This window comes from Oncorhynchus keta, chromosome 4 (genome assembly GCF_023373465.1).
Source record: "Oncorhynchus keta strain PuntledgeMale-10-30-2019 chromosome 4, Oket_V2, whole genome shotgun sequence".
NCBI lineage: Eukaryota > Metazoa > Chordata > Actinopteri > Salmoniformes > Salmonidae > Oncorhynchus > Oncorhynchus keta.
This window is the reverse complement of record NC_068424.1, coordinates 59,504,625-59,518,948: the sequence shown is the minus strand read 5'-3', so window position 1 is coordinate 59,518,948 and position 14,324 is coordinate 59,504,625. Positions and strand designations below refer to the sequence as shown.

Sequence of the window (14,324 nt, the reverse complement as noted above, 5' to 3'; positions counted from 1 at the left end):
ATCAGGGACAGACTGATATTCTACAAAAGGTACAGGGATTGGACTGCTGAGGACTGGGGTAAAGTCATTTTCTCTGATGAATCCCCTGTTTGGGGCATCCGGAAAAAAGCTTGTCCGGAGAAGACAAGGTGAGCGCTACCATCAGTCCTGTGTCATGCCAACAGTAAAGCATCCTGAGACCATTCATGTGTGGGGTTGCTTCTCAGCCAAGGGAGTGGGCTCACTCACAATTGTGCTTAAGAACACAGCCATGAATAAAGAATGGTACCAACACATCCTCTCCGAGAGCAACTTCTCCCAACCATCCAGGAACAGTTTGGTGATGAACGATGCCTTTTCCAGCATGATGTAGCACCTTGCCATAAAGGCAAACATGATAACTAAGTGGCTCTGGGAACAAAACATCGATATTTTGTGTCCATGGCCAGGAAACTCCCCAGACCTTAATCCCATTGAGAACTTGTGGTCAATCCTCAAGAGGCGGGCGGACAAACAAAAACCCACAAATTCTGACAAACTCCAAGCATTGATTATGCAAGAATGGGGCGGATTGCGGAGGTCTTGAAAAAGAAAGGTCAACCCTGCAAATATTGACTCTTTGCATCAACTTCATGTAATTGTCAATAAAAAGCCTTTGACACTTATGAAATACTTTTAATTATACTTCAGTATTACATAGTTACATCTGACAAAAATATCTAAAGACACTGAAACAGCTAATTTTGTGGAAATTAATATTTGTGTCCAGTACCAGTCAAAAGTCAAAAGTTTGGACACACCTACTCATTCAAGAATTATTCTATATTTTTACTATTTTCTACATTGTAGAATATTAGCAAAGACATCAAAATGTTGAAATAACACATATGGAATCACGTAGTAACCAAAAAAGTGTTAAACAAATCTAAATATTATTTATATCTGATATTCCACCCTTTGTATCCACACCCTTTGCCCTGATAGTAATTCAAAATAGTAAAAATAAAGAAAAAGCCTTGAGTGAGTAGGTGTGTCCAAACTTTTGACTCAGAATTGTCACCCCCTGACCTTAGAGATCCTTATTATTCTCTATGCTTGGTTGGGTCAGGGTGTGACTCGGGTGGGAAAGTCTATGTTTTCTATTTCTTTGTTTTTGGCCGAGTGTGGTTCCCAATCAGAGGCAGCTGTCTATCGTTGTCTCTGATTGGGGATCATATATAAGTTGTCATTTTCCTTTTGGGTTTTGTGGGATCTTGTTTTCTGTTTTGTGTCTGTGCCTGACAGAACTGTAAGCGGTCGGTTTCAATTTTGTTTGAGGTTTAAAAAAAAAAAGCAAAATAATTAATAATTTCCACGCTGCGCTTTGGTCCACTCCTTTCGATGAGAGCAGTTTCAGGAATGTTTATATTTGCAAAAAATATATCTGGGGGATTGGAAGTGATGCAGACAATTACATTGGTGGATGCTACAATCTATCTGACATATTAAAGCTGATCTACCCCCTACATTTAAAAAAAAAAAAAAAAAAAACAATTATTACAGTTCGACACACATGGGACAAAGGCCTGTGTGACAACTTTCATGAGCCAAAATCAATTTGTTTTAGGGGCCCAATGTGGTACTGCCTTTGTAACAGATAACGAGATACATTGTAGAAAAGCACATATATAGAAACCTTCAGTGATTATGGAAATATGTCTTCTGTTCTCAACCCCATGAGAGTATGTACCCCTCATTGAGAGGCTGAAAGCGCAACAGTACCACCCACAGTGTAGCAACCCTAGAGCAATTCGCTCAAGGGAACAATGGATGTAAACATGGTAGTTGGGATTCTTACAACAGCAATCTTCTTGTTGCCAGTTCATTTACCAGACTTGGGATTTGAACCAGGCAGCAACCCTCTGGCTACTAGTATGCCTCTTTAAGCTCTGGGCTAATAAGTGAGCCTCATGATTTTAAAATGGAAGCTACAATTAATAAGCAGCACTTGGAAATATATTGAAATAGGCCTTCTTCCTGTCAGTGACATTGGAACAATGCTCATGTCAGAGTGACATTGGAACAATTCTAATTTCAAACTGAAATTGGAAATAGACAATACTCATTTCAGAATGACATTTACATTTTGACCTTGACAGTGACATTAAGTTAGATAAGACACCCACCCAGGAAAATGACGATGGAGTACACCTGCGCCCCTGTCGTCTCGGGCTGCTCCGAGTGTAACGGAAAACACACGCCGTTGGTACCATAGAAGTTCCGGAACAATCCTTTGAAGACCAGGGGGAGGAAGGCGATGACGAAGCCAATAAACCAGATGCTGAGGAGAATGGAGACGGTGCGCCGGCGGCCCGGGGTTAGATACCGGAAGGGGTAGACGATACAAATGTACTTCTCCAGGGTGAGGTAGGTGAGCAGCAGGACGGAGACCTCAGTAGAGAGCATGGCGAGGGAGCCAATCACCTGACACTGGACGCTGTCCATCCAGGCCTGGGCGTGGCGGTTGTACTCGCCGCGGAACTTGAGGTCATAGGCGCCGATCATGAAGAGGTAGACACCCATCAGGCCATCGGCACCTGGGTGGTGGAAGTGGGTTGCAACAGTAATTACTATGATCCAATTGAACTCAGTGTATGGATTGATACTGCTGGACTTTTTACAGTGAAACAGATCTCTAACGTTGTAGTTCGGTTACCTGTGCACTACCATTCAATCTATCTCCTTGATTAAAGGGACATCTCACTCCATAGTCAATCAATTCTCCTGTCATTTGGGAGTCATAAAGTGCAGAAAATAGTTACTGCTTCTACACCTGCATTGCTTGCTGTTTGGGGTTTTAGGCTGGGTTTCTGTACAGCACTTTGAGATATCAGCTGATGTACGAAGGGCTATATAAATAAAATTTGATTTGATTTGATCTGTAGAGTTACATCAATGCAAACTTCCGTAATTTAATGGGCCAAGCTTTTAGTCACGGTAGTATGCCTTTAGAGCATCTACAAGTGGAATATAGGCACAGCTCAACTTCAAGACACTTCTGAGGTATGAATTTGATGGACAAATTGATTTCAGAGTGAATCTGTTCAGGATTTAGCAGTGTCATGTACAAACTGATGTTATAATCAGCAATGACAAACTTTTCTGGTAATATATTAACTTTATCGTACACAAACTTTGAAGTCTATTTGACTCGACTGAGATGTCCCTTTTTTCAGTAAGCCATTCATTAACATAGAGATGAAATATTTGTGCAACAAAATCAAACTAAAATTTTAATCGAACTGAAATTTCAGACGTAAATTAAATACATCATTTTGGTCCAAGATGAATTTATCTGGCTGGTGTTTGATTTGGCCACGGTGATGCCAAAACAGACAACATATTTACCGCTCACACTTCCCCTCAGTAAATGACACTAGGCTCTGTCTATTACAACATTTAGTGACTCATTGTATAACATAGCGCTAGACCATGTAATTGCACATCCTTTGATATGAAAAGGTAGCAAATGTGCATGTCAAAAAGCATTTTTCATCTGACCCATTACAGTGTGAAGCATGGCGGATTTCCAAACCCATTCTGATCTTCACAGGGATAAGTACTAAACATATACTGTCTATCTAGTTAAATTGAACAGAAAGTGTGTCTTACAGTGCAGGGCACAGAGACAGGGGCAAGTCAGGTAATCTAGCTATCCCACTGACTTCCAAGGGACTAAGACATGAATATGTCTCTCATTCCCTGCATCACGGTATCTGTGACAAATCTAGTTTAATTGAGCAAAAATGTGGGCCTAACTTGTAGCAAAGGCATAAAGACATGAAATGTAGCTTTGTAATGTTGACTCCCTCTGACTCCTAGGGTAGTACAACATTAACATACTATGTACTAATGGTTCAGTGGTGGTCACTGCGATTGTTGACTGTTCAATAAATAAATATACCTGCATATTAAAGCTAAAGACCCCAATTCAATCGTTTGCAGATCAAGGAAACCTGCACTGAGGGTTCACTAAGAATGCTCACTCTGTATCTGTGATGTTCACATTTTAATCGACACACCCCGGAAGTTGTCCCTCTCTTGGACATTGTCATTGGATATTGGAGCGAAACTTCACCTTCTCTTAGGATACAGAGTAAACATTCTAAATGAAATTGAAACCTCACCTTCCCTTATGATACAGAGTAAACATTCTGAATGAAGCTCAAACCTCACCTTCCCTTATGATACAGAGTAAACATTCTGAATGAAGCTGAAATCTCACCTTCCCTTACGATACAGAGTAAACATTCTGAATGAAGCTGCAGTAAGGTTTTCCTTTATCTGAAATCAATTGAATGGAGGCCTGAGTTGAAAGATCTGAAAGCTGTTTCTTACAACACAAGGAGATTATACACATGGCATGGAGCTTGTTCTCCGATCGGATGTAGGAGCGCATGCAGATGACAAAGATGTTGCCGAAGCACGTGGTGGCCGACACCACCCAGACGAAGACCCTCAGGACGATGTTGGCCAAGAGGTCCTCGAAGGAGGATATACCGTCCGTGTTGGGCTTGCAGCTGCGCACATGAGGGGCGTACCCACAGTACTGGAACTTCTTAAAGTAACTAAACACAACAGGAGGGAAATCAATGAACAGGATGAAAGAGGGAGACTGTCCAAAAACTAATCCCTAGCCCCTGAGCTCTATCCCCTAGCCTCTAGCTAGCCTCTTACCCTAGCCTATAGCCTGTAGGCCACTCTCTAGCCCCTAGTCTTTAGCCTCAACCCCTAGCCTCTAGGCAGTTCATGATCTTTTATTTTAATTTTATTATTATTTATTTTTTTACCCCTTTTTCTCCCCAATTTCGTGGTATCTAATTGTTGTAGTAGCTACTATCTTGTCTCATCGCTACAACTCCCGTACAGGCTCAGGAGCGACGAAGGTTGAAAGTCATGCGTCCTCCGATACACAACCCAACCAGCCGTATTGCTTCTTAACACAGCACGCATCCAACCCGGAAGCCAGCCGCACCAATGTGTCGGAGGGTACACCGTGCACCTGGCAACCTTGGTTAGCGCGCACTGCGCCCGGCCCGCCACAGGAGTCGCTGGTGCGCGATGAGACAAGGACATCCCTACCGACCAAGCCCTCCCTAACCCGGACGACTAGGCCAATTGTGCGTCGCCCCATGGACCACGACAGAGCCTGGGCGCGAACCCAGGGACTCTGATGGCACAGAGGGCGCTGCAATACAGCGCCCTTAACCACTGCGCCACCCGGGAGGCCAGTTCATGATCTTTAATAAATTGACAGGTATAAGCAACATGGGAGTTATCTCTACTTTGAGCTTTAATATGCTAGGTGGCATTTCTGCCACATTACTGACAACCACACATGTAGAATCTTAATTTGAGACAGTTTGCTACAGCAGAAAAATTATCCTGCAGCAACAGGAAATGTGAATTATTATGTGGATTATTGGGGGTTGATACATTTTCCATAATGGAAAATCAAGACTGAAATGTCAAAGTGGAAATCATAAACTTCAGAAGCCTTGCACTACAAGTTTTACATTTCCTGCATTGCAGGTAAGTTCTCATTTGACAGAGTGATCAAATTAAGATCCCACATCTGTAGCATGTCCTTTGTGATCTACACATGTGTAGAGTGTAGCGATTAGGGATGGTTTCAGGGCCCCTATCAGGATAGGGGATAGTGCTCATCCAAAGGTTGCACAGAAGCTGTCCAAAAAAGTATGTGATACAAAGTTGTGCTGCATATGGCAGGAGTATTTGGTTTTCAGTGAATCTCAGAATGGACCTGTATTTTGTGTTTTGGGATGACCTTACTCACAAGTATATACAGTGCCTTCAGAAAGTAATCACACCCCACAGTTGAGCTCATTCAGTTTAGCTGATTGGCTATTATTTTATACTTTTTTATCAAGGGAGGCCAAATGCTAGTTGGCTTCCCTTGCATTCAATGCTATGGGTGGCAACAATGTCATACTGTTTTTGACCAGACAGCATCAGATAGATGGCCTACACATACAGAGACGGAGCACTCGGATGCTTTCTCCGGTGAGATACAATCAGCCTCTTGTGAAATGAAGGAAAATTATGAAACACAGAGAAAAAATATACATCATTATTATTTTATATGTTTTAAAAAATTACACTTGGTAAATTTATCCCTCTGCATCCACTGTTTGCCACATTATTTGCAGTATTACTTTAGTGCCTTGATGCAAACAGGATGCATGCTTTGGAAATATTTTTAGTCTGTACAGGCTTCCTTCTTTTCACTCTGTCAATTAGGTTAGTATTGTTGAGGAACTACAATGTTGTTGATCCATCCTCAGTTTTCTGCTATCACAGGTATTAAACTCTGTAACTTTTTTAAAGTTACCATTGGCCTCATGTTTCCCTCCTCTCCAGCAACTGAGTTAGGAAGGACACCTGTATCTTTGTTGTGACTGGGTTTATTAATACACCATTCAAAATGGAATTAATACATTTACCATGCTCATAGGAATATTTAATGTCTGCTTTTTAAAAATCCAATAGGTGCCCTTCTTTACGAGGCATTGGAAAACCTCCCTGGTCTTTGTGGTTGAATCTGTGTTTGAAATTCACTGCTCGACTGATGGACTTCACAGATAATTGTGTGTGTGGTGTACAGAGATGAGGTAGTCATGTTAAACACTATTATTGCACACAGAGTGAGTCCATGAATCTTATTATGTGACTTGTTAAGCACATTTTTACTTCTGAACTTATTTAGGCTTGACATACAGTAACGAAGGGGTTGAATACATTTCAGCTTTCATTAAATAAAAAAAAAATCATTTTAAATTCAGGCTGTATAAACAAAATCCTGAAAGTCAATGGGTGTGAATACTTTCTGAAAGCACTGTATGTGATGTAATGCACAGTTGGGATCATACAGTTGGGAGTGGACATTCAAGCTCAGATAAGGGGCCAGATTGACTAAGAAATGTTTGCAATAGAAAGTACGTATGGGAAAGTACAGTACCAGTCAAAAGTTTGGACACACCTACTCATTCAAGGGGTTTTCTTTCTTTAATTTCTACATTGTAGAATAATAGTGAAAACATCAAAACTATTAAATAACACATATGGAATCATGTAACAACCAAAAATGTGTTAAACAAATCCAAAAATATTTAATATTTGAGATTCTTCAAAGTAGCCACCCTTTGCCTTGATGACAACTTTGCACACTCTTGGCATTCTCCCAACCAGCTTCACCAGGAATGTTTTTCCAACAGTCTTGCAGGAGTTCCCACATATACTGAGCACTTGTTTGCTGTTTTTCCTTCGCTCTGATGTCCAACTCATCCCAAACCATCTCAATTGGGTTGAGGTTAGGTGATTATGGCGCCCAGGTCATCTGATGCAGCACTCTATCACTCTCCTTCCTGGTCAAATAGCCCTTACACAGCCTCGAGGTGGGTTGGGTCACTGTGCTGTTGAAAAATAGTCCCACGAAGCGCAAACCAGATCGCTCCAGAATGCTGTGGTAGCCATGCTGGTTAAGTGTGCCTTGAATTGTAAATAAGTCACTGACAGTGTCACCAGCAAAGCACTCCCAAAACATCACACCTGCTCCTCCATGCTTCACGGTGAGAACCACACATGTGGAGATCATCCGTTCACCTACTCTGCATCTCACAAAGAAACACCGGTTGGAACCCCAAAAAAATCAAATTTGGACTCATCAGACCAAAGGACAGATTTCCAACAGTCTAACGTCCATTGCTCATGTTTCTTGGCCCAGTCAAGTCTTCTTCTTATTGATGTCCTTTAGTCGTGGTTTATTTTCAGCAATTCGACCATGAAGGCCTGATTCACACAGTCTCCTCTGAACAGTTAATGTTGAGATGTGTCTTTTAATTGGACTCTGTGAAGCATTTATTTGGGTTGCAATCTGAGTCTGGTAACTCTAATTAACTTATCTTCTGCAGCAGAGGTAACTCTGGGCCTTCCTTTCCCATGGCGGTCCTCACGAGAGCCAGTTTTATCATAGCGCTCGATGGTTTTTGCGACTGCATGTGAAGAAACATTTAAAGTTCTTGACATTTTCCAGATTGACTGACCTTCATGTCTTAAAGTAATGGATGGACTGTCGTTTCTCTTTGCTTATTTGAGCTGTTCTTGCCATAATATGGACTTTTACCAAATAGAGCTATCTTCTGTATACCACCCCTACCTTGTCACAACACAACTGATTGGCTCAAATGCATTAAGAAGGAAAGAAATTCCTTTAAATTAACTTTTAACAAAGCACACCTGTTAATTGAAATGCATTCCAGTGCCTACCTCATGAATCTGGTTGAGAGAATGCTAAGAGTGTGCAAAGCTGTCATCAAGGCTAAGGGTGGCTACTTTGAAGAATCTAAAATCTAAAATAGATTTAGATTTGTTTAACACTTTTTTGGTTACTACATGCTTCCATATTATTTCATAGTTTTGATGTCTTCACTGTTATTCTACAATGTAGAAAATAGTCAAATGAAGAAAAACCCTTGAATGAGTAGGTGTCCAAACGTTTGATTTGTTTTGAATGCATTTTGTATTTTATTTCAGAAATAATGCTTTTTAAACAACTTACCACAACATTCATCACAAATCTGTCATAAAAAAGTGGCCAAAGTGTAATTTGGGATTGATCTTCAAATACACATCCCAAATCTTTACGATGAAACAAAATGAACAAATTACTCACATATGGGTCAAGTGTTTGAGTGGTTCAAACATCCTTCGCTGTATGTTCCCTATCTCAATTCCCTCTATGCTCCTAAAAAACACAAACAAACGTTGTTCCCCTTAGGAGCTTACATAGAAAAACAAACTAAACCAAATATTTGAATTTCAGAGGCCCTCTTTGCAACGCTCTTTCCACAAAATTGTTGGTCTTCCACAAAGTGCTTTTGATGATAAGCTTTGATATATTACCTACAATGCTATTTGTTTTCTTTCTTGATACGTGTGAATGAGAGAATTCCTGATGTGTGGGCCAGTAAGTGCACTCTGTTCCAATACGATAATACATTGAACACATAATACACAAATTACAAGTTAAGTGCCACATAATTCTCTTGTATGATAGGGTGCAAATTGAAAAAGTGCATCATCAGGGGATATGATTATATAGGGTATATAATTGAAATGAGTTAAATAGATGGATGGATTTTTAGTTAGTCTGAAAGAGCCACAGAAAGGGATGTAGAGGGAGGATGTGCTAACTGTACACACATGTTCTTGTGGTTGGAAAAATGTTATTTAAAAAAAAAAATATTATGTAGATTTAAATTAAATGGCCTCTTGCATATTTACAAGAACTATATATTTTTTCTACACCTGATATTACTACTAATGGATCCCCTCTCAAGTGTGACATTCATTCACCAAGTGAGCAGTGAAAAACATGCAGGCTACTTACAATGATTTCAATTTATGCAAATTATCAAAGTGGTCAATTTGCAGATCCGCGATAGGGTTATACGAGATGTTTCTGTAAGAGCATCAATCATTAGACATAATATCCAACAATAACTATAGCACCATAGCTGTATGTGTATGTCTTTCAACGTTAGTGCAAGAAAAACGTTTAAAATATTAAAATAACGTTTGTGCATAGATTCGAGTGTGGATCTGACTCACAGCTGTAGTAAATCTCCCAGATGAACAAAGAGATTGGGAGGGATTGCCAGGAGTCTGTTGCTGGACAGATCTCTGTGGAGACAAAGTTATTTACTGGAAACAACATATGAAACGTACATAAGGTTTACATGGCTTACATGACCACCTAATCACACATGCATGCTGTGTTCCCATTCATGTTAATGATAAATTCCTGGAATCCATTAGTCTACTTGATAAGCATTGTGTTAAGCTAGATGCACCACATATTTCACCATGACTAACATGGTTATGTGTATGCGTATATTGGAGACACTCCAAGACTCCCCACTGTTCTGCAAATCCGGATGCCAGTGGAAAAGCATGTTAGGATAAATACTAGGATTAACCAAAACGCATAAAATATAAATCATAATGAACATCTTCTTGGCTTGGGAACATGTTGTTTTCCTATTCGGGCACATTTTGGGTTGCAATACATTTCAGCCCTGTACTGCACTGTATATTTATAGTACAGTCTTTACTAATAATATGGTAGTATCTAAATTCTTCAAAAAGTCAGTGGAATAGATGAAGATGTGCAGTACCACTGCGTGTCTGGGGATGATAAAGGAAGATGTCATGCAATTTCATGTCTGAGGCAAACAAAACATAATAACTTACAATTCCCCAAGTTTTTGCAGAAATGAAAAAGCCTGTTCATGTATGTGACTGATTCTGTTACTCTGTAGGACGCTAGAAAGAGTTGAAGAAAGACGGTCAAAACAAGAATTATAAAACAGAGAAAGCAATTTTCTTACTTTATTCCCCTCATCTTCTCTGTTGGTTCTAAAAGCAATTAAACAAGAGTGTTGCTTTTGGGTCTAATATTTAGAACCCCTTGTGGAAACAAATTGCTGTTGATATTTGGGATTGTAATGGGTTATCGCCTACTGAGAAAGCCAAGGACACAGATGGGGGGGAAAAACAGAATCTATTCTGAAGATTGAATTGTATTAAGTCACACTTACAGCACAGTCATCATGTTGCATGACCAGAATGTTACGTTTCCGACACTTTCGATTTGATTCCCCTCCATGTCCCTGGAGACACACAAGTGCACAAAAACATATTTAAAATTAATATCATGCCGATAACAAAGCTCTTTGAATTGCTGACTTCCAAACTTACAGCCAGTTAAGTCTTGGCATTTCCAGGCAGATGTCATCCAGCATTGTCAGAGCGTTGTTCAACAAGACCCTGTGAACCAATACAACAAACAAGAGCGGTCTGATTGTTGTGCCGATCAAAGAAAACAACACTCTGCCAATATACGTAAGCATATCAAATAGGCCCTTAAAAATACTGGGGCACTTCAATTAAGTGCATATGAAATAACTTCTTAGAGGGTAAAAGCAAAACAAGACCAACTCAAGAAGGTAGAGGTAGAAATGAAACTCACAGGAGTACCAAGGAGCGCAAGCCTGAAAAGGTTGTGGGGGATATCTGATGGATACTGTTGTTTTCAAGGATCCTACAACCAGAGGGTAAAGTTTATTTTCAGCTCTTTTATTAAGTGAAGTATTTGGCTGAGCATTGGTTCAGAGAAAACTGCAGCGATACAAGCTTTTTTTTGCTGAAGACTGTCTAAAAATGTGATGTCTTTGTTCCATTTATGTTAGCAGTATGTCTATATTGGCACACAGGATATACAGAATGTGCCAGTAAGGAAAACCTACAACCACTCCAGTTTGTGTAGATCTTGGAACACCCCAGGCATCAGGATGGATATCTTGTTGTAGCTTAAATATCTGAGGCAGAGAATACTGATTTTAAATACGCACGGTTCTCTGAAACAATTCATAGGAATTATTTACCCTTTATTTCAACAACATTCATTCAACTTAAATCAACGACATTCATTATGAAGGACTTAGTTGTTTGATCAAGAACAAAGTTCAAAATAACACTGTCAATTGCACGGATGGATGAATATAATGAACTCACAGTCTTGTTAGATTGTACAGTCCTCTGAATGCATTAGGGCTCACAGCTCGGATTCTGTTATGTTGTAGATATCTGAAGTAGTATGTTAGAAGTATGTTACAAACATTCATAGAATTTGTGTGTTGAGCAGAACAACTGCCACAATGGCTAACACGTTACATACAACAAGTTACAACATGTTACAACACGTTACAAAGAGTCACAACAGGTAACAACAATGTTACAACAATGTTACAACAAGTTACAGCATGTTACCACAAGTTAGAACATGTTACAACAAGTTACAACAAGTTACAGCATGTTACCAGTTACAGCATGCTACAACAAGTTACAACAAGTTACAGTATGTTACAACAAGTTACACCAAGTTACAACATGTTACAACATATTTCAACAAGTTACAACAAGTACAGAAGCCTCACATTTCTAACATGAACTGCACTTCAGACGAAGTTTAGATCACAGGTTGATCAACCCACCCAAAATTGTGTTTTCTGTCAGGTGTCGTATTTAGCCTTTCCAATTTAGCTTGCAATACTGCTAAATAGAACAGACAGGCAATGTTTACAGTGCTGAGGAATCTTTTTGGCAAGCTGTCAAGCGAGATGAGGATTTTGGCATGGTTGTGAAAGCAGCTGACAGAAGATTTCCTCCATTGAAGTGCTTTTCAATAGAACTTACAGTTGAACCATAGCATCAACTGTCCTGCTATTTTATACATAAAAACGAAATAAAAATGGCTCGCTGTAGATTAGAACAACAAAATAAAAATACCAATTGGTACATACTTTCATGATATTTGGTTTGGTAACAATTTTTTTTTTAAGAAAAAGAAAATTGCAAGCAACGCTTGAATGAAAGATTACCCAAACAATACTACAAAGCTGACTTTATTCATTAGATAGTTCTTGGCAGTCTATGAGGTATGTGTTCAGTCTCCTCATCGCTCCACTACTTCCATGATGCCAATATGTTTCAGGCACCACAAGGTAGACTGAATGATGTGGTGAACAATTGTGAAAGTCCACTTTCCTCACAACCATCATCCAAATGTGAGTCTTGATAAAACATCCTTTGTAAGCTTGTTTTGGCCATCAAAAGCATCAAAAGGGGACAAACAATGCTTAGAATTATGTCCATGTCTGTTACAGTGGACTTGACAGGTTGGTCTATCCGTGTGTGTTTTTGAAGTGCTAACACAATTATTTCTGAACGACTGAATGCTTCACTAGCAGTCTACAACTCAACCACGTGACTTCTCTTGCCTGAATACATTTTTTAAAATAAATGTAATGACAACTTACAATTTCTGAAGATTCTGGTACTTATAGAATATGTCACCATTCAATATCCGGAGTCGGTTCCTTTGCAGTGACCTGTGAGATGTGAATAGTTCATAAGGTCCACTAGGTAAAATAAAACATGTCATAAACATAATATTGTGCCACCAAACAATACTGTGTCAATTAAAAAAGGGCAAAACCTTTGATCCATTTTTATTACTATGTTCTCGGTCCAGTGTCTGATACACTTTGAATTAGTGAAATAAGCATTTTAATTGAAAATGAACAATGTGAAGGATGCTGCAGTAGTCTACAGCACCTTGATGAAAGCTGAGCCAATTGGAGAAGGAATAGCCGGCGATGATAAGCAATTGACATAATTGAATTATTCTGCATGCAAATTGGGCCTTCGAGGTTTACCCATCAAGCAAACAAACAACACATTGTTTTGTTGATGAATAGTCAAGTCGAACTGGATGTCCCCAATATGGAAGGATGAGAAACATAGGGCCCAAATGGGCCATTATCTAAACAATGTAGGGCCAATATGATAGGGAGACATACTATTGTGAGACTGAGAAAGGGCGAGCTCTATGTGATAATGTATAGTAATTGTTGTTATTATTTTGCATAATGCATGAATTGAAATGATGATGTATATTATACATCATCTTGTTATAAATACATTTTGCAATAATCAAATGCTTACCTTCAGTTTGTCTCACATTCCAGTAGGTTTTAGTAGGCTTCAGTATAGATATTCCAGTAGGCTTTAGTGGGCTTCAACAAAGAGATTCCAGTAGGCTTTAGTAGGCTTCAGTAAAGAGATTCCAATAGGCTTCAGTAGGTTTCAGTAAAGATATTCCAATAGGCTTTACTATGCTTCAGTAGGCTTAAATAAAGATATTCCAGTAAGTTTCGGTAGGCTTCAGTATGCTTTAGTAGGCTTCAGTAAAGAGATTCCAATAGGCTTTATTAGGCTTCAGTAAAGAGATTCCAATAGGCTTCAGAAGGTTTCAGTAAAGATATTCCAGTAGGCTTTACTATGCTTCAGTAAAGAGATTCCAGTAGGCTTTATTAGGCTTCAGTAAAGAGATTCCAGTAGGCTTTATTAGGCTTCAGTAAAGAGATTCCAGTAGGCTTTATTAGGCTTCAGTAAAGAGATTCCAGTAGGCTTTATTAGGCTTCAGTAAAGAGATTCCAGTAGGCTTTATTAGGCTTCAGTAAAGAGATTCCAGTAGGCTTTATTAGGCTTCAGTAAAGAGATTCCAGTAGGCTTTATTAGGCTTCAGTAAAGAGATTCCAGTAGGCTTTATTAGGCTTCAGTAAAGAGATTCCAGTAGGCTTTATTAGGCTTCAGTAAAGAGATTCCAGTAGGCTTTATTAGGCTTTGGGCTTTAGTAGTCTTAAAGAGATTCCAGGCTTTAG

General features: G+C 39.4%; 1 protein-coding gene across 2 annotated transcripts in view; it reads right to left on the bottom strand.

Annotated features, from left to right (window-relative positions):
- LOC118375338 (relaxin receptor 1-like) overlaps positions 1 to 14,324 on the bottom strand; it is a 93,712-nt gene that overhangs the window by 11,622 nt on the left and 67,766 nt on the right. Inside the window, exons 5-16 of one of the 2 annotated variants that reach the window (XM_052511374.1) lie at positions 12,918 to 12,989; positions 11,614 to 11,685; positions 11,346 to 11,417; positions 11,069 to 11,140; positions 10,798 to 10,866; positions 10,638 to 10,709; positions 10,291 to 10,362; positions 9,649 to 9,720; positions 9,428 to 9,499; positions 8,711 to 8,782; positions 4,357 to 4,586; positions 2,145 to 2,555 (exon numbers count right to left, since the gene is read on the bottom strand). In XM_052511374.1, the coding sequence (XP_052367334.1) occupies positions 2,145 to 2,555; positions 4,357 to 4,586; positions 8,711 to 8,782; positions 9,428 to 9,499; positions 9,649 to 9,720; positions 10,291 to 10,362; positions 10,638 to 10,709; positions 10,798 to 10,866; positions 11,069 to 11,140; positions 11,346 to 11,417; positions 11,614 to 11,685; positions 12,918 to 12,989 (1,358 nt within the window). The remainder of the gene's footprint in view (positions 1 to 2,144; positions 2,556 to 4,356; positions 4,587 to 8,710; positions 8,783 to 9,427; positions 9,500 to 9,648; positions 9,721 to 10,290; positions 10,363 to 10,637; positions 10,710 to 10,797; positions 10,867 to 11,068; positions 11,141 to 11,345; positions 11,418 to 11,613; positions 11,686 to 12,917; positions 12,990 to 14,324) is intronic. The other variant, XM_052511378.1, reaches the window with a different exon arrangement.